This window comes from Bacillus rossius, chromosome 3 (genome assembly GCF_032445375.1).
Source record: "Bacillus rossius redtenbacheri isolate Brsri chromosome 3, Brsri_v3, whole genome shotgun sequence".
Classification (NCBI taxonomy): domain Eukaryota; kingdom Metazoa; phylum Arthropoda; class Insecta; order Phasmatodea; family Bacillidae; genus Bacillus; species Bacillus rossius.
Window position 1 is genome coordinate 7,606,182 of NC_086332.1, and position 19,534 is coordinate 7,625,715.

Sequence of the window (19,534 nt, forward strand, 5' to 3'; positions counted from 1 at the left end):
CCTGAGCGCCGCGCTGCGCTGGGGCGACGGCGCCGTACGGGCGCTACGGCCCGCCCCGTCTTCATTAACACACTTATTAAATATTCATCAAGGGAAAACAGCGGCACGCACAGCTGTGGCGAAACGGAGTCATTCCCGCGTCCACTTCTGCCCGCCCCGCTCCCGCCTAGGCAACAATGCAGGACCGCTGTGTTGTCATATAAAACACTGGCAACGAAACTGCTGCAATCAGCCGTTTAAATTACGCCAGTTATCTCAGGTATGGTATTAACATAGCTTGAACGTGCACCAAAAACAGCCCCAGGCCTACCTAACGGCAACGGGTCCCTGGAACAAAAGCAAGGAAAGCTTTTTGACGTGACAACGTCTAATAAATCGATGAACGCCGGCTGCACGCACGAAAGTGTCCCGTAACGCACATTGTCCCGTTACGCTGTGTCCTGTTACGCTTATTGTACGCTTGCGCCGCATCTATCTCTCTTCCACTCGATTGGAACAACCATCGATTTGACTTTTTCGAGGCACATTAAACTTGAAACTCTCCCATTCGTTTCCTACTTTTCCTATCATCGTCCTATCCTTAACAGAATAACACAGATTGGAAGAAGGTAAATATAAAACATGTATAAAAGTTATAGTTAAAATAATCAACATATTTGAATTAATGAGTGCAAATAAAAGTAAATTTATCAATTAAATTGTAGATTTCATTTCACTCCTTCTTAGTATCCATACAAAATAGTGATAATTCGATAAAAATTATTCAATTTTATTCATAAAAGTATGAAATCATTTCATCAATGTTTTGTTATGACGTTGTCACGTTAAACTATCGTCTGTAAACCGACTTTACAGACAACCAATTTTTTTTTATGAATAAACAATGAAACCGGGAGCATAACGCGACTTTGAACCCACCAGCAGTTGTTATCTGTGGAAGCTGCGCGCAGATGCGGCGGCCTCTGGCGAGGTCTGCAGTTCCCGTCAGCCATCAGTGTCTCGGAGCTGCTGACGAGACTTCCAGCTCGTCCCGTGGATCTGTTGCTTCCCGGGCTGAATGTCCGGCATTTCCCCTAACATACTATGTCTTCAACTGGTAAGCTAAGTAGTCATTTGTGATTCCTTCTAAATTACACTGATGATTCATATATCTCAGACGAATTAAAATAAAAGCACGGTGAACCAATCAAGTAAAAAAATTGGTTGTCTGTACAGTCGGTTTACGGACGATAGTTTAACGTGACAACATCATAACAAAACACTGATGAAATGATAGCATACTTTTATGAATAAAATTGAATCGTTTTTTTTTGTATTATCACAATTTTGTATGTATACAAAGGAGTGAAATGAAATCTACAATTTAATTGATAAATTTACTTTTATTTGCACTCATTAATTCAAATATGTTTATTACTTTAACGAACAGATTATTTTAACTATAACTTTTATACATGTTTGCTATTTAACTTCTTCCAATCTGTGTTGTTCTGTTAAGGATAGGACGATGATAGGAAAAGTAGGAAACGAATGGGTGTGTTTCAAGATTAATGTGCCTCGAAAAAGTCAAATCGATGGTTGTTCCAATCGAGTGGGAGAGAGACAGATGCGGCGCAAGCGTACAATGAGCGTAACGGGACACAGCGTAACGGGACACAGCGTAACGGGACACAGCGTAACGGGAAAATGTGCGTTACCGGACACTTTTTCGTGCGTGCAGCCGGCGTTCATCGATTTATTAGACTTTGTCACGTCAAAAAAAAACATTGTAACCCACATCTTCCGTAAAATAAATAATTATTGTTGTTACATCATTATCGAGCATGGGCAGATTTCGGGAAGCCAATCGGATGCTTCCCGGAAATGTCTTATCTCTTCAATTTTCAAAGAGAGTGAGGGCCGGCTCAGCGTTGGGCCCGCGCTGGCCATCTGCTTTCTGTGGTTCTTTTTGTGTGGCTTGTCTGTGGAAAATACCCACACTAACGGGAAAAGGGATATTTTCATTTCTATTCCCGTCTAATTTAAAGTCAATACTTTTCAATATCAATAGAGTTCTCATGATTTAAAGTTATAAAAACATTCGAAGATTTTATTGTCTCATATAATATGACGCAATTTGAACCGGAATTTGATCTCAGCCTTAATAAAACTAACCCGAGTATAATATTTCTAGAAATAACAAAAATATTTCATAATATAAAGCATAGTTTTCAATAGTTTATTATTAAAATGTTTGTACTTTATATTAGGGGGCTATTCAATACCCCAACCCCCGATCCCAGTAAGGCCCTATCCATAGTACTAGGGCCCTGAAAAAGTAAATGAGCAATGCCCCACAAAGATTGGGGCCGCTATTGAAAAGAAGTCTTATAAAGTTTTTAATTTAAATTTTCATAGCGAAGTCACAACGTTATAGGTTTTGAACCTGGAGTTGGTAACAATCCTGTTAAGTATTGGACGTATTTTTTTTTTAATGATGACTCTTGTTATTTAGAGACTGCTGCTTTCATCCATGTACCCGCGAAGGGTCGCCGCGGTGGCCGGGAGTGCATGGCTCAACCACGTGGTTTAGTCCGTGTGCCTGGGGCGTGGGGACACCATCACTGTGACACCATCACAGTCACACCATCACAGTCACACCATCACAGTCACACCATCACAGTCACACCATCACAGTCACACCATCACAGTCACACCATCACAGTCACACCATCACAGCAGTGAGCGCGGAACCACAGTCGCTCCAATAGTCGCACCAGTGCGTGACCAGTGTTTAGCAATAGAAACAAAGCATAATTCACGAAAAGAAGAAAAGTGGGTGGGGGCAGGGTAATTACTGCAATTAAAGACTCGGATGACACCAGCTGCCTCCAATCTCGCGGGTTCGTTCAGAGCGCCGCCCCCCCGAAACAGCCGCCTGCGCGCCGTGCTCGATGTTCATCTGGCATCTCCTCCCGTCGTGGCTCACGCAACCACGGGGCCGAGTTGCGTGAACAAGCGGGCGGCATTAATGAGCACTCCATGAACAAGCGGGCGGCATTAATGAGCACTCCAGCGTGGTCCTCTGTTGCTCGCGTCACGTGACTGGCAGAGCAGGCGACTGGCCACCGCCGAATATTTTCAACAAACTCGGCGTCAAGTTTCTCGTTTGTGATACTGTCGATAAGAGGCCCGCCTCGTTAGAGGTGCATGTGTGCCAGTGAGGCGGGATGATAAGCGCGACGCTCGCTGGTTCTTCTAGCGTGGTGTCTCCTCTGGACTGGCGCGCAGTCTTCTCGTCGTGCATATGAGCGGTGACCGTAACATTTAACATTATACGGCGTATAATTGAATATAAAAGTGTAATGCAAGTCCCTTAAGTGCTTTCAAGAATCTGTACCGGTTGTTCTACGCCTAGAAATTGCTCTGAAAACATGCGTTTTTGCCATTTAAACTCATCTAAAAATACCGATTTAAAACTTAATCCAAAATCAAAAGTAATTTTCGGCCCTCAGCGAACTCTTAAAAGCTTTTCTTAATTAGACCTCACTCGGATATCTTGAGTAGTGTTTGAAATCGCGGGTTTTTTTTTCACTAAGCTCTGCGCAACGTGTGTGTAACCGGGTAGGCGGAGCCCTTAAAGCGCACCCGAGTCCGAAAGGGAATGCCTTCCGCACAGATATCCTATTTATAAGTTCTCTGTTTAGAGCTCTGGAGTGTCGCGAGTGTTTCGAAATGAGCAATGTGTGTAAACTACTTCTCCCGTACAACCGAATGAACACGCACTTTACACAGTGTTATCACAAGGAGGAAAGTATTTTCGTTGTAGCTGTTTGATCTCGCTGAACTACTCCCGGTTTACAATTGCTTCGTGTCTACGTCCTAAGTTGGGTTCTCCTCTTCTGTTCAGGTTTGGGGTGCAAATTGTTTTTTTTTTCAATACACTTTTTTTTGTCGATGTTTGATACTTTCCGTTACTGTACCAACAAATTGTAATAGTTCAGTTCCACCATCTCAAAAAAAAAAGTTTTATTATTTAATAATTGGGTGACTGTTGCGATTTCAGTTAGTTGTAGTTTATTTTGTGATGTTATTTCTTTGTATGCATGCGCTTTGCTGTTTTTTTTTAATTCTGCTCTGGTCAATGGCGACTTCGAGAGGGCTATCGCACAAAGAAAAGTCGTAGTTGCAAAAAAAGGAAAGTGGTCAGATATTGGCCTTGGAATATTATTTACAAATTACAGGTTTCAAATACAGAACCTTGGTAGCTCCATGCAACTTTTGATGAGATAAAAGTTTAACATATGAAATTAAATATTTACGTTAACATAAATATACACTAATCAATAAAATTGATCTCGGGAGGGGCTATCACCCCCACAGCCCCCCTTCTGGAGCCGCGCTTGGCTCTGGTGCATTGAAGTTGGTAATAAGTTGGCGCAGGTAAACTGAGATGCCCGCTGGGTCCACGAAGCAGGCGTGTCTCGTGTCGCAGAGCAGGTCGGTCGATGGCGAAACAGCCTCGTCGCGCGTGGACGGGGCGACACGGCACACGCGCTCATCGCCCACCGACATGGCCGCACTCGGGAAGCCTTCTTTCACAGACGAGAGAGACACACGCCCGATCGTGCATCTTCGCTTTCTTTTTTTTTTTTTCTGTTCATTGTAAAAGGTTAGGTTAGCTACATTATAAATACTTTAAAACATTGTGGACGGTTGATTTGGTTAGGATAGCTACATTAAAGATACTGTGAAATCATGTAAACGGTTTCCTAGCCCTGGATAGCTACATATTAAAAAGTTATTTGCTAAGCAACCATAAAATGATTTTACAGTATCTTTAATGAAGCTATACTTACCTAATATAACCAACCGTCCACAATGTTTTTAAGTATTTATAATGTAGCTAACCTACGGGGGGGAAAAAGCGAGCATGAACTTCAGGGAACTTCGGGTGTGGCTCTGTCGTCTGTGAAATGAAGGCTTCCCGAGCCGGTGGGAGACGTGGCGGGGGTAGGGAATCCGGAACCGTTACAGATTTTTCTGAACCGGGAATTTCGGTACTAGTCTTCAACGCAATTGAGATTCCCTGTACTTTCGGTACTAGTTTTTTTTATTTATTATTATTATTAATGGAGCAGCAGTCGGTGGTTGAAGAAGTAATAATTTTGAACGATCAAACAAGTTTTAGTGTACAAAAGTAAAAAGATAAACATTTGTGTTACAATTTTTTTTATTGCAAACATTATCTTCTAACGTGTACAAATCATTTTATTCTTAGCCTTACTCTCAATCTATAACTTTGAAAGGGAAAAGGGGGGGGGAGGGGGTCGTTTTAACGCATGCAAAATCTCGGAATTTTTTAAATTAAAATAAATTTTGTTTTCCTAACAAACTTAAAAGAAAAAAAAAAATATCGTTATTTAAAGAGTATCGGCGCAACAACCACAGGCGCACACAGCAGTTCGAACACCAGACCATGCAGGCTGTGATCCGTGCACCAACCATGTGCCTGAAAGAAAGCCAACCAATCACGAAATCCTTTTTCGCGAAAGTTAGATGGTTTTTACCAATGAGTAGGGGCAGGCATTTTTCACGAATAAATATGAACGCCTATTAGACTGCAGCAACAAGGTATACCCGCACCAGCGGTTTCTTCCTTGTGATTGGCGGCCGTCTGCGAGCGAAGTAGTTGCCTTATTTGGCTGAGCCACAAAGGACGCATTTGCTTCCGCAATGAATTACTGTGATTGGTGTTTTAACAATCGTCATGTACCTGAAAGAAGCTCACCCAATCACGAAACGCAGACGATGATACGGTGTTTTAACTTTCAGCTAGTCTCGGAATCTTTTCGCGAAATATGCATGGCCCTATCTATGAGTAGAGAACCTACCAGGCGGTGCTTGGACCGCTGATGTGTAGAGACGAGCCTACAGAAAGCGCGAAGGAGCAAGGACAGCTCTAAAAGCAGTGGTAGAGAGAGAGAAAGCGTCCAAGAGTGGGACGCTGTGTAGCGGCCGAGGGACAAGGCGCCGGGACTCACGGCGACAAGGACGCCCGCGCAGGTGCAAGCTGCGAGACCACGCCCTTATGACCGCCCACCGCTCTGGCCGGCACCCCAGCCACTCTGAACAACAAACTACCACGAAGCGGTCACATTTCAACCAGGGGGAGGGGAAGCTGTTAAAGGGACCGTGCTTTGCCATCTTGGATGTTTTAAACATTATCGCGCAGCTTTTTATTTTTGTTCGACACACCACCGGCTTAGGGGAAGCCTTTTTTTCACAGACGAGAGAGCCAAAACCCGAAGTTCCCTGAAGTTCATGTTTTTTTCCGTATCTTTAATGTAGCTAGCCTAACCAAATCAACCGTCCACAATGTTTTGAAGTATGTATAATGTAGCTAACCTAACCTAATTGACCATTAGTATCCTTTTATCAACACCGCCATATTTATTTACAATGAACAAAAAAAAACTGAAGATGCACGATCGGGCGTTTTGGCTCTCTGGTCTGTGAAAAAAAGGTACAAGTCTTCTGTCGGCACATCAATCACAGTGACACAGCGCGGAAGAAAACGCGTCCTGAATGGCCCAGTCCAGTGAGGCGGTGGCTTATCTTGCAGAAGGTCGCCAATCACAAGGAAGAAACACCTGGCGCGGACATACCATAATTAGGGCCAATAATATTTCGCGAAAAGATTCCGAGACTAGTTATAAGTTAAAACACTGTAGCATTGTCTGTGTTTCGTGATTGGGTGAGTTTATTCCAAGCGCATGTCCAATGTTACAGCACCAATCACAGAAATTCAGTGCGGAAGCAAACGCGTCCTGAGTGGCTCGGTCAAACAAGGCGACGACTTCTCTCGCAGACGGCTGCCAACCACAAGGATGAAACCACTGTTGTGGGTACATCTCTTTGCAGTCTAATAGTCATTCAGATTTATTCGCGATAAATGCCTGCAAATAACTTTAATAAAGATGTATTTTCACGCTGGGCCTTTCATTTGTACGTAAATCATAATTTTCTTGCGTTGCTGATTGAAGAAAAAAAAGAAGGGGGTTGTCTGTAAAGTCTGTTTACGGGCCATAATTTTACGTGATAACGTCGTAAGAAAACATTGATGAAAAAATTGCATACCTTAACCTGTTTGATATTATAGAAGATTTTCTCGCACGGTGGTTGGCCGGTTCTTGCACGCTCGGCTCACGCGGAACGTGACAATGGGTCACGCCTTTTTTCGTGCGTGCAGCCGGCGTTCATCGATTTATAAGACATTATCACGTCAAAATTCTCTTTTAAATATATATAATTTGTACGCGGTCGTATAGAATAACGTTTCTAGGTTATATTGAGAGTTGACGGGCTGGCTGCGAGAGAGTGTGCGACACACGAGGACGGGATGTGGGTCGTTCTCCCCGGGCACTCGCCCCATTGTCGCCCCATTGTCGGCGCAGACAGCGCGCGCCTCGTGAACTGGGCGCGCGACACTCTCACTCGGCGCCGAGACGCCACGTCTAGCGGCCTGCTCGACCCCCCTCCCCCCTTTATACAAGAAGAACAACCCGCCGTGTACCCTGCCGCGACATCCCTCCTAGTTCCAATAGGGAAGCCTTCATTTCACAGACGAGAGAGACACACCCGAAGTTACCCGAAGTTTACGTGATTTCACAGTATCTTTAATGTAGCTATCCTAACCAAATCAAACCGCCCACAACGTTTTAAAGTATTTATAACGTAGCTAACCTAACCTAATTGACCATTGGTTATCATGAGTTGTCCGAAATAAACATTCACGGACACACGGCAAACGAAAAATATGGCGGCGTACAAATAAATACCGTTGCTTTGTTTATGGTCTTTCCTTTTATCAACACCGCCATATTTATTTACAATGTACAAAAAACAACCGAAGATGCACGATCGGGCGTCTAGCTCTCTCGACTGTGGAAAGAAGGCTTCCCGACACGTTCAGTCAGTGGTCAGGCACATGCAGCAGTTGTTGGCTGGACACCTCCGGTCTGGCCCGCAGCAGCGGGCTGCGCGTGATCCACGGACAGCCGCGGGGAAGGAAGCAGGAAGCGGAATACACGGGCAGGACGGGCAGAACGAGCGCACTGCGCCATTTCCCGCAGCTTCAGTTTCCACGCCGCGGCGCGCCGCACAGGAACTGGACCGCGCGTGAAAGGCACGGCCATTGTTGCCGGCGCGGCTGGGGACAGGCTCGACTCGGTGCGTGGTTGGCCACTTCGCTTTTCTTTTCATGTTCCTGAACAATCACCACAATAGCTCTCGTGCGTTCGTCGTTGAACTCATATTCTACTTCTTTGGGCGCGTTATGAAAAAAAAAAATATATGAGAGAATTTCCGGATCTCCCGGTACACTTCACTATCGCGTCTGCTGCTTCCATAACGCAAGGAAACGTAACAAAGGGCAACCAATGAGATTGCATTTCAAGGTTACAAATATTAATTTAATTAAAAAAAAATAATTGGTTGTCTGTAAATTCGGTTTACGGACGATAGTTTAACATGACAACGTCATAACAAAACATTGATGAAATGATTGCATATTTTTATGAATAAAATTGAATCATTTTTCTTTTAATAATAAAAGAATAAATACTTGAAATTATACTAGTAATCAGATTTTTAAAATGCAAGAATAATTAACCTTTATTGCCGAAATTGTTGTTGTAATAAGCAATGAAAACCACATTAACTTTTCGTTTAAATATAATTATAAACAAGTTTTCATATAAATAAACTGTAATAAAATATTTAACATAACATTATTACTGCACTCACCGACAGATTATACTTTTTTTTTGATGTAAGTTTTTGGACATACGCCATTAGCAATGGCGTATGTCCAAAAACTTACATCAAGTCATGCACTCCCATTGCACAAATCTTTTAAAGATATACTTTTTTTAATAAAATAATAACGCCCCTCGCGATAAACAAAGGAAAATATGTATTAACGAGTGCCTAGTTGCCGCGGAAGCGAATAGATAGCGCGATTCGATCGGTTCGCGTCCGTCACCGTAGATCGAAGCACCGTAGGGGAATTATATTATTTCGCTTTTATAATACGATTTTATAACAAATACGCATCCCAAATACACCAAACGTATTTACAATGTGTTACAATATGTTTTAAAACATTGTGCAAAAGATCCCGGGTTTAATTTGAATTATGTGTAACTGTAAAACACCATTGTTCGTACAAAAACGTATTTGAAAATTCAACATTACTTTTAAATAACCGTACCGATTGTGCTGAAAATCGGTGGACGATCGTTAAATTACATAATAATATTCAAACGACGAAAACATGATTGAAAAGTCAAATCGATGGTTGTTCCTTTCGAGTGGAAGAGAGATGCGGCGCAAGCGTACGATGAGCGTAACGGGACACATCGTAGTGGGGCAATGTGCGTTACGGGACACTTTTTCTTGCGTGCAGCCGGCGTTCATAGATTTATTAGACGTCAAAAAAAAAGTTACAAATTTGTATGAACTGCAAAATTTCTGTAGCTACCAAATAAAATAAATTATTTTTTACTGGTTTATTTTCCTGATAATAGCTCATGTATTATTTCTCACAATCAATGTATCTATGTTAGTAACGTATTATGAAAGCTGCTATATTGCATGCGGGTCCGAAACTTTCTTCGGAAAATTATGTCTTAGTCGCGGTGGTTAGAGTTTCTCCCCCGTGGAGGGGTCGTTACCACAACGCCGGACGTACAATAACGCCGAATGCCAAATTGACCGCAACGCCGGCAACTAGAAAACTGCTGTGAACCACAACGCCGAAATACAGTAACGCCGAGAAATGTTGATGCGGGGAGGGGTGGGCCACAGGAGCAAAATGAAAAACAACTGAATGAATTTGTGTGCTAACCTTACCTAACCTAACCTTTGTGGCAGTCCTGCAATGTCATTTTTCGGGGTTAATGTATTTCGGCGTTGTGGTACACAACAGTTTTCTAGCTGTAGGCGTTGTAGTCAATTTGGCATTCGGCGTTATGGTTTTCGGCGTTATTGTACGTTCGGCGTTGTGAAATTTCAGCGTTGTGGTGCGTCCCCGTTCAGAACATAAACAAACATAGCTACCACCGCAGCCAAGTATTCGGCTTCTGTCGGTCGCACGGAGCAACGAAAACGAAGAGCTCAGCATTGCAGAGGTAATCCGTGCGGATACATCTCCGTCTACGTGCTACAGTAGAATCTCAGTTTCGTGAAATCCATCTAGGTTCCCGTGATCCGTCTCCGTGCCATTGCAGAACGGGCCTTAGGGCGGTATTCCAAGACGTTCGGGTAAGGTAGCGAATAAGCACTGCCTTGTTGGAACACAACCTGTATTCCAGAACGTGTCCAAACCGAATCCTAGTTAGGAAACAGAACGGCAACTGTTTTAATAAACGGCTACCTGCGCGAGGCTAGAAACTGGTTTCCACACGTTCTAGCGAACGTTTCACAACCATCTATACAATTGTTATGGCTGAAGTCCTAGAGACGGAAGCACCGTCGCACGAATTAAACTGTGTTATTCCAATTTTCTCTAATACTTCTTACGTCGCGATTATTTCTCGTTATGACCATTTAAGTGTATAAAATGTATTACACGACAGTTTCGCTACCACTGACTTGATGTAAGCTTTTGGACATACGCCATTGTTAAACACATGTATGTCTGTAGTGGAAAACTAAAAAAAAAAAAACACAAATTAAGCAAAAAAAAATTCTTCTTTTTTTTTTGTAGTTTTCCACTACATACATACATGTGTTTAGCAATGACGTATGTCCAAAAGCTTACATCAAGTCATGCACTCCCATTGCACAAACCTTTCTAAGATAATTTCGCTACCACTGTTCTTCATTTGGCATACCAATACGATTGGTACGTCCCCCGATGATCACAAAAATGGCTATGTACGAGTTAATTGCGCCAGACACGGGTCTGCCATCTGGACGAAATCAACGAAAACGTGAGTTCTGTACGTGTGCGGAATTTGAGCGACAGGACACACACAATCCGTTTCCCCCGTGTAAGGGACTGGTCGTGTCCTATAGTGCCTTATTGATCGACCGGTTACAGAGTGTGGGGTGCTGTCACAACTTAGAAACACACAAGATAGAATCTTCTAAGTTATGTATGTTCTAAGTTGCGTGTTTCCAAGTTGCGTGTTTCCAAGTTGCGTGTTTCCAAGTTGCGTGTTTCTAAGTTGCGTGTTTCTAAGTTGCGTGTTTCTAAGTTGCGTGTTTCTAAGTAACGTGTTTCTAAGTAACGTGTTTCTAAGTAACGTGTTTCTAAGTAACGTGTTTTTAAGTTATGACAGTTCTAAGTTGTGTGTTTCTACGTTGTGTTTCTAAGTTAGGTATGATCGTTTTAACTTATAACAGTTCTAAGTTACGTGGATTTTTTCGAGGTTTCTAAGTTGTGTGTTTCTAAGTTATGTGTGGTTCACACAGAATGTGTGATGAAACATGCAATCCGAGAGAGCTATGTAGTTGATATACTCGTCCATGAAAGGTAATGAAATAACCAACAGAGCGTGCGAGACGTCGCGCCGCCGCTGCCGCTCCACGGATCACGCGACAGGCGGGCGCCGGCACTAGTAGCAGTGAATATATAATGACGAGAGAGCCACACCCGAAGTTCCCCGAAGTTCATGCTCGCTTTTTTTTCCCGTTCTATCTCATTGTATAAACCGGTGTGGCATTCAATTTTGCGGTTAGCTACATTATAAATATTAGGTAAGTATAGCTACATTAAAAATACTGTAAAATCATTTGATGGTTGCCTAGCAAATAACTTTTTAATGTGTAGCTATCCAGGGCTAGGAAACCGTTTACATGATTTCACAGTACCTTTAATGTAGCTATCTTAACCAAATCAACCACCCACAATGTTTTAAAGTATTTATAATGTAGCTAACCTAATTGACCATTAGTTATCCTGAGTTATAATGAACAAAATTAACCCCGAAGATGCACGATCGGGAGTTTGGCTCTCTCGTCTGTGAAAAGAAGGCTTCCTGTCAGCAGGCAGGCCGCGGCCCTGGCGGGGAGGGGAATGGGGTTACGTAACAAGGACAGAGGGGGCATGGGGGAGGGCATAGTGGAGCGGCCGGCAAAAAGTGGTCCCAAATTATGATTATGTTTTCAATTGGTATCTGCTAAAATTGGTTTATTTTCATTCAAGTGCATTAACATTTTTTGTATTTCCAAGAATTTAACAATTTCACATAGCTTGACACATGCCAACATGTCACTGGATTTGTGACCATGCTATTTAGATATGTATTTGGCAAAATAATACTGAGTAACAATCGATCTTACACTGGAATCCCCGAAAAATTTTCATTTAAGAGTGAACCAGCTCTTATAACAAGAACCGAGACTGCTCCGATTTTCAAAATAGTAACAATTGCTGAGATCTGCTGTTTGTGTGTCAGAAAGTATGATGTAAAATTTTTTTTGCAGTAATATTTGGCCCTTGCTCACAATGCTACTTGCTAGTTCTAACATGCATTACCTATATTTTAAACAACTTCATTCTGATACGCTTTCATTCATTCTTCCTAGTGGTAAAAAATAGCAACAATATTACCTTCTAATGGCACCCAGCATTCTACATGCCTCTGCCCCATGCAAGCAGGGAGGGCTCATGCCTCCCCCTCAAGACTAATACCTCACCCACCCAGTTGATTCATTGCTTTTTCATTCCATGGCATTTATCGCAGGCTGTGCCTACGGATGTTGCACTGCAGTGCCCATTTTGTTATCAAATATAAGCGGGATGATTATCTGCTATTTTCAAACATATCAGGCGTGTATTCATAGCAAAGGCGGATATAGAATGTTTGTCACGGGAGGACAAATTTAAATTTTCTAATACAATTTTAGTTCATTTAGAATTTAAAAATTTTGCATATTTCATTTGTGGTTCAAAAACTCCTGTTATCTATAGCACTGCAGTAAAATAATTCTTTAGTAACGTTTGGAAAACTGTGCTTAGGAATTAGGAGAAAAGATGAAAACTATTCAGGGTTCCAAGAGAGGGGGGCCATTCCACTATGGCCCCCATTCTGGATTGGCCAGTGATTCATAGTTAACACTATTGTTTGACAAGTTGCGTAACCATCACTATGTGTGCATTTTCTGTGTTTTCACGCATGATAACACAACCTAATTTCCATTGTTTTGATTTTAAAATATGCCTTCGGAAATCAGCAACAAAAAAAAACTAAATAAAACTCAAACACGATATGTGGGAACAGTGGCCTAGCCAGGATTTGTGTATGGGGGGGTGTTAAGAAGCTTGCCTCCCCCTCCCCCCCGTATTAAAGTGGGGGGTCCGGGGGTCCTCCCTCGGGAAAATTAGGATTTTAAGGTGTAAAATAGTGCTATTTTAGCAGTTTTCGGTACTTAAATTTAAATATTGTAATGGTAAAAATTTTATTGATTTTAATATGAAATTTGTTTGAGTGATGAATAAGAAATTGATTAAGGATTTGGTGCTAGGGGGGGGGGGGGGTGAACCCCTAAACCCCCCCCCCCCCCTTGCCTACGCCCCTGTGTGGGAAGATACCTTAGAGTTGTAGTCTCATGTTTGTTTGATCCAACAGGTTTTATCTTATAATAATTGTCATCTTTTAAAGTTTGTAGTGATCCTTTGCATAGGCAGGAAAGAACACATTTTATGGATTTTCTGAGACTGAAATAGCGTGACATTGATAATATTAATACAGTTGTAGTCACTGTTAACAATTCATTTTATACTCATCAAAAATATTTTCACAGGGATAACATTTTATATAGCCAATCATTACCAACGTCAGGGAATTCCATCAAATAATCAGCCATTTATCAAATTATCTATTTAAAGTGTGGTAAAATAGTAAGTAACCACTGAAACCCTGCAAGCGCTAGCCCATAAGTGTAAAAGCTTGCTCTTGTTAAGTTATTCAGCCTGTTCCCGTAGGTGCAGCAGAATTGCCAAACTGCTCCAAGCCAAACTGCTCCAACCAGTTCGCCTTTCTCCGCCAGCCGACCCCCGGGTTCTTGAGGCAAGGGGGGGGGGGGAGGGAACAGCTCCTGTTACCGCACAATTACTCGGCTGACATAACTTCCCTCCCGCAGGCACTAGGTCGGCCGGACCCACTGCTGCCGACATTTGGACCAGTTGTCGCCGAACTGGCCTCCTCCGGCGAACTACATTACAGAGCAGACCGGCTCAACTGACGTCGATTACCTACTTCTGCATTCACCTTATAACACTTTCACTCGTTTCAATGTTCAACTGTTTTGAATTTGTTTCCACACTTGACAAAGTGCACAGTCACACACACCTACCTCTCTGAAATATTTTTTTTTTACATTAAGCATCTATACTGAAATTGAAAAAAAAAAAAAAAAAATACATTTTAATAACTTACGGCTTTTGATAAGTCTTTCCAAGGCCGACTGTTTTAGTTTGAGAAATTTAGATGTAACTTTTATAACAATCTGTCAAGAGTCACAATCGTGTGATGACGTAAGGGATGATGGTTTAATTATGACCTCCAGTATGAGTCATATTCATTTATGTGCAATAACCAATAAGTCTGTACCCGAGTGGTTTGGATAACACTGTGAAAGCCATGCTGCTTTGACGTTTTCCTATACGGTTACTGTAGACAATTTTAGCCAATCCTGTTACAATAATATTTTCACTTTCCCATTGGCCTAAAAAATTATTTTTCTAAAACAAATATCATCTTTCTTTTGTAAAAATAACTGTTATATAATATGTATATCAGTTTGAAAAAAAAATATATATAACATTATATGACTGCAAAAATAAATATTTAAAATTTTTTCCTATACAAAACTAATAAAATTATTGGTCATTTGAATTTCAAATCTTCATGAACCACATTATGTAATTTTGTTACATTTCAATTTACTCATTGGTATTACTTGCATATATGCATTGTTAATTTGATTTGTGTCTACTCTTCATAAACTTCTTTTTCTTTAAATAGTTAAACTTATAATAAAATCCTTCATCTTAAAAACAACTTGCCAACATATCAACTCTCCAATGATGCACAGTGACAATTTAAATGTTCAAAACATTTGGCTAAAACCTAATACTGGCCAATCTTGCATCCATAGTTTCCTCTACCACCATCCAACAAGACACTCTCATTGCTGAATTCTCCAGTGTGAATTTAATAAAAAAATTTAAAAAAAATAAAAAAAATAGCAGAAGGGAAAGGAAAACAGTTATACTTCTGAGATTCAAATTAACTCTACTTACAAGAAGAATGGACAGTTCTTTGAAATCTATTATTTTCTTAATGGATATACTGACTATGTGAAACTTCAGGATGGCAAAGGAAACTAGGCATAAGCATGGAGTCAACATAAATTTTATATCATATTGTAAGTATATAGTGTTGCTCATAAAATCTATACAAAGGTATGAAAAATGAAAGTATGAAAATTTCCACTTCTCTTGAATACTGGGTAACCGACCGCAAGATTTGAATGTGAAGCTGGAGGGGAGACAAGTGTCCCAAGCCGCCTCTAACCGTGATGACCTTGGGTACAAACAGGAGTTTTCTGAAACTGTCACTTTCAAACAATGTCATGTTGTTAGCATCTGTGTTGCAGCTGGATCTTGCGCAGACCAACTTCAAACATTGTTTTAGTTGTAACGAGGGATTGAGGTTTGATGGTAACGGTGACGAAGACTATGGTAAACTGTGTTGTAATGCCTATGACTGATGTTATGTACAGTTGTTGCGTGGTTAATTAACAATTTTCTAGCACTGCTTAGTATCAACTTCCATCTCACTGCTAAATATCAAAATCAGCAAAAATAAATAAATTTACGTATAAATGTATCAAATCAATGATGAAATCATTGATTTGTTAATATTATTCCAATGATTAAATAAAGTTAAAAAATCATTTCATTCATTGTCTCCGAAAAAAATTTTTTTTCTTCTAATCTGCAGAATTTGTAAACTGAGTAGGTATGCATAAAGCAAAATCAGTTTTTTTTTTCTAATATAAACTAGCACGAGTGCAATATACATGTCTAACCCAAAGATGATGCTAGTGTTCACAGTATGCACCAAGCTTTCCAGCTACACTGAACATTTTGGAATTGACTTCTGGCAGTCATTACTGTCAAAAACTGTGAAAAAAATTAAACTTAGTAGCCCGTCTTACGCATGTCTTAACAGACAGCATATATTAGTTTCAGCAAAGCAGTTTAACGTTTGAACTCCTAACAGCAATTCCAAAAGGACCACTCCAGCTGGAGCACACTACTTATACACGAGTGGCGTGTGTGGGGGAGTGACGGAACGCTCGGGCTTACTTGCAGGAATGGCACGGGCGAGTCTCTCCCTGCTGCTGGCGTCGTGCTGCGCCCTGGTGGCCGCCAGCAAGGCACCCGTGGTGCTGCCACGGCCCCCCTCCCACCCGCAGCACCAGTACGCCACCGCCCAGCCGGGCCATGCGCCCGTCACCTCCAGCGAGCTGCCCAAGCAGATCCCACCCCCGCCACAGCCACCACACAGGCAGAGCTCCACGCCCCAGTACCACGACCCGCGCGAGCTCAGCCGCCTCATACAGCTGATACTGGTGGCCCCGGACGTGGGCGGCGACACCACGCGCTGGAGGAAGACAGACTACACCTCCAACGAGGTGTGACCCTCTTCCCCTGGACCTCATGAGGCAGGGCTCCACCCAACAGTACCACGACCCGCGCGAGCTCAGCCGCCTCATACAGCTGATACTGGTGGCCCCAGACGTGGGCGGCGACACCACGCGCTGGAGGAAGACAGACTACACCTCCAACGAGGTGTGACCCTCTTCCCCTGGACCTCATGAGGCAGGGCTCCACCCAAAAGTACCACGACCCGCGCGAGCTCAGCCGCCTCATACAGCTGATACTGGTGGCCCCGGATGTGGGCGGCGACACCACGCGCTGGAGGAAGACAGACTACACCTCCAACGAGGTGTGACCCTCTTCCCCTGGACCTCATGAGGCAGGGCTCCACCCAACAGTACCACGACCCGCGCGAGCTCAGCCGCCTCATACAGCTGATACTGGTGGCCCCAGACGTGGGCGACGACACCACGCGCTGGAGGAAGACAGACTACACCTCCAACGAGGTGTGATCCTCTTCCCCTGGACCTCATGAGGCAGGGCTCCACCCAACAGTACCACGACCCGCGCGAGCTCAGCCGCCTCATACAGCTGATACTGGTGGCCCCAGACGTGGGCGGCGACACCACGCGCTGGAGGAAGACAGACTACACCTCCAACGAGGTGTGACCCTCTTCCCCTGGACCTCATGAGGCAGGGCTCCACCCAACAGTACCACGACCCGCGCGAGCTCAGCCGCCTCATACAGCTGATACTGGTGGCCCAAGACGTGGGCGACGACACCACGCGCTGGAGGAAGACAGACTACACCTCCAACGAGGTGTGACCCTCTTCCCCTGGACCTCATGAGGCAGGGCTCCACCCAACAGTACCACGACCCGCGCGAGCTCAGCCGCCTCATACAGCTGATACTGGTGGCCCCAGACGTGGGCGGCGACACCACGCGCTGGAGGAAGACAGACTACACCTCCAACGAGGTGTGACCCTCTTCCCCTGGACCTCATGAGGCAGGGCTCCACCCAACAGTACCACGACCCGCGCGAGCTCAGCCGCCTCATACAGCTGATACTGGTGGCCCAAGACGTGGGCGACGACACCACGCGCTGGAGGAAGACAGACTACACCTCCAACGAGGTGTGACCCTCTTCCCCTGGACCTCATGAGGCAGGGCTCCACCCAACAGTACCACGACCCGCGCGAGCTCAGCCGCCTCATACAGCTGATACTGGTGGCCCAAGACGTGGGCGACGACACCACGCGCTGGAGGAAGACAGACTACACCTCCAACGAGGTGTGACCCTCTTCCCCTGGATCTCATGAGGCAGGGCTCCACCCAACAGTACCACGACCCGCGCGAGCTCAGCCGCCTCATACAGCTGATACTGGTGGCCCAAGACGTGGGCGACGACACCACGCGCTGGAGGAAGACAGACTACACCTCCAACGAGGTGTGACCCTCTTCCCCTGGACCTCATGAGGCAGGGCTCCACGCCCCAGTACCACGACCCGCGCGAGCTCAGCCGCCTCATACAGCTGATACTGGTGGCCCCAGACGTGGGCGGCGACACCACGCGCTGGAGGAAGACAGACTACACCTCCAACGAGGTGTGACCCTCTTCCCCTGGACCTCATGAGGCAGGGCTCCACCCAACAGTACCACGACCCGCGCGAGCTCAGCCGCCTCATACAGCTGATACTGGTGGCCCAAGACGTGGGCGACGACACCACGCGCTGGAGGAAGACAGACTACACCTCCAACGAGGTGTGACCCTCTTCCCCTGGACCTCATGAGGCAGGGCTCCACCCAACAGTACCACGACCCGCGCGAGCTCAGCCGCCTCATACAGCTGATACTGGTGGCCCAAGACGTGGGCGACGACACCACGCGCTGGAGGAAGACAGACTACACCTCCAACGAGGTGTGACCCTCTTCCCCTGGATCTCATGAGGCAGGGCTCCACCCAACAGTACCACGACCCGCGCGAGCTCAGCCGCCTCATACAGCTGATACTGGTGGCCCAAGACGTGGGCGACGACACCACGCGCTGGAGGAAGACAGACTACACCTCCAACGAGGTGTGACCCTCTTCCCCTGGACCTCATGAGGCAGGGCTCCACGCCCCAGTACCACGACCCGCGCGAGCTCAGCCGCCTCATACAGCTGATACTGGTGGCCCCAGACGTGGGCGGCGACACCACGCGCTGGAGGAAGACAGACTACACCTCCAACGAGGTGTGACCCTCTTCCCCTGGACCTCATGAGGCAGGGCTCCACCCAACAGTACCACGACCCGCGCGAGCTCAGCCGCCTCATACAGCTGATACTGGTGGCCCAAGACGTGGGCGACGACACCACGCGCTGGAGGAAGACAGACCCACTGGACTGTCTCCCAAGCGCACAGGCAGACAGGCAGACAGGCAGACCGACATTTAGTGCAAGTTTATGATGCTGGTCATTATTCAAGATTTTTGTAATGTTGTGTGGGAATGTGCAAGTTGATTTTGTGTAATAACTAGTCAAAATTTGTTCTCTTGGAGATGAGGATAAGCATACTTACGAACATATAGACAATTCATGTTTAGTGAGAGTTATCACCAAAATGAAAAATGTTTAGAGGACTTCGTTAGAGATGTATATTGTATGATAGGCAAATGATTGCATTAATATATTACATTCGAAAGAGACCTCTTAACAACTATGTACTGTACATTTTGTTTCTCACAGGTGTGCAGTTTAAAACCTGAGCCATACATAAATATAATTTGTGATAGGTTGATTCCAGTAACAATATTGTAATTTTACCAAACATTTCTCAATAAAATCATATTCTACTCTCTGAAGCATACTAAATACTGTAAATATAAACAAACAAA

The 19,534-nt window shown here is 44.2% G+C and overlaps 2 protein-coding genes across 2 annotated transcripts in view; one reads left to right on the plus strand and one right to left on the minus strand.

Annotated features, from left to right (window-relative positions):
- Positions 1–19,534, minus strand: part of LOC134530156 (unconventional myosin-Ie-like) — a 103,276-nt gene that overhangs the window by 63,417 nt on the left and 20,325 nt on the right. The window lies entirely within an intron of this gene.
- Positions 806–19,497, plus strand: LOC134530162 (uncharacterized). The gene is made up of 2 exons (XM_063364794.1): positions 806–1,096; positions 16,373–19,497. The coding sequence occupies exons 1-2, from the start codon at positions 1,084–1,086 to the stop codon at positions 16,699–16,701; spliced, it is 342 nt and encodes a 113-aa protein (XP_063220864.1). The 5' UTR covers positions 806–1,083; the 3' UTR covers positions 16,702–19,497.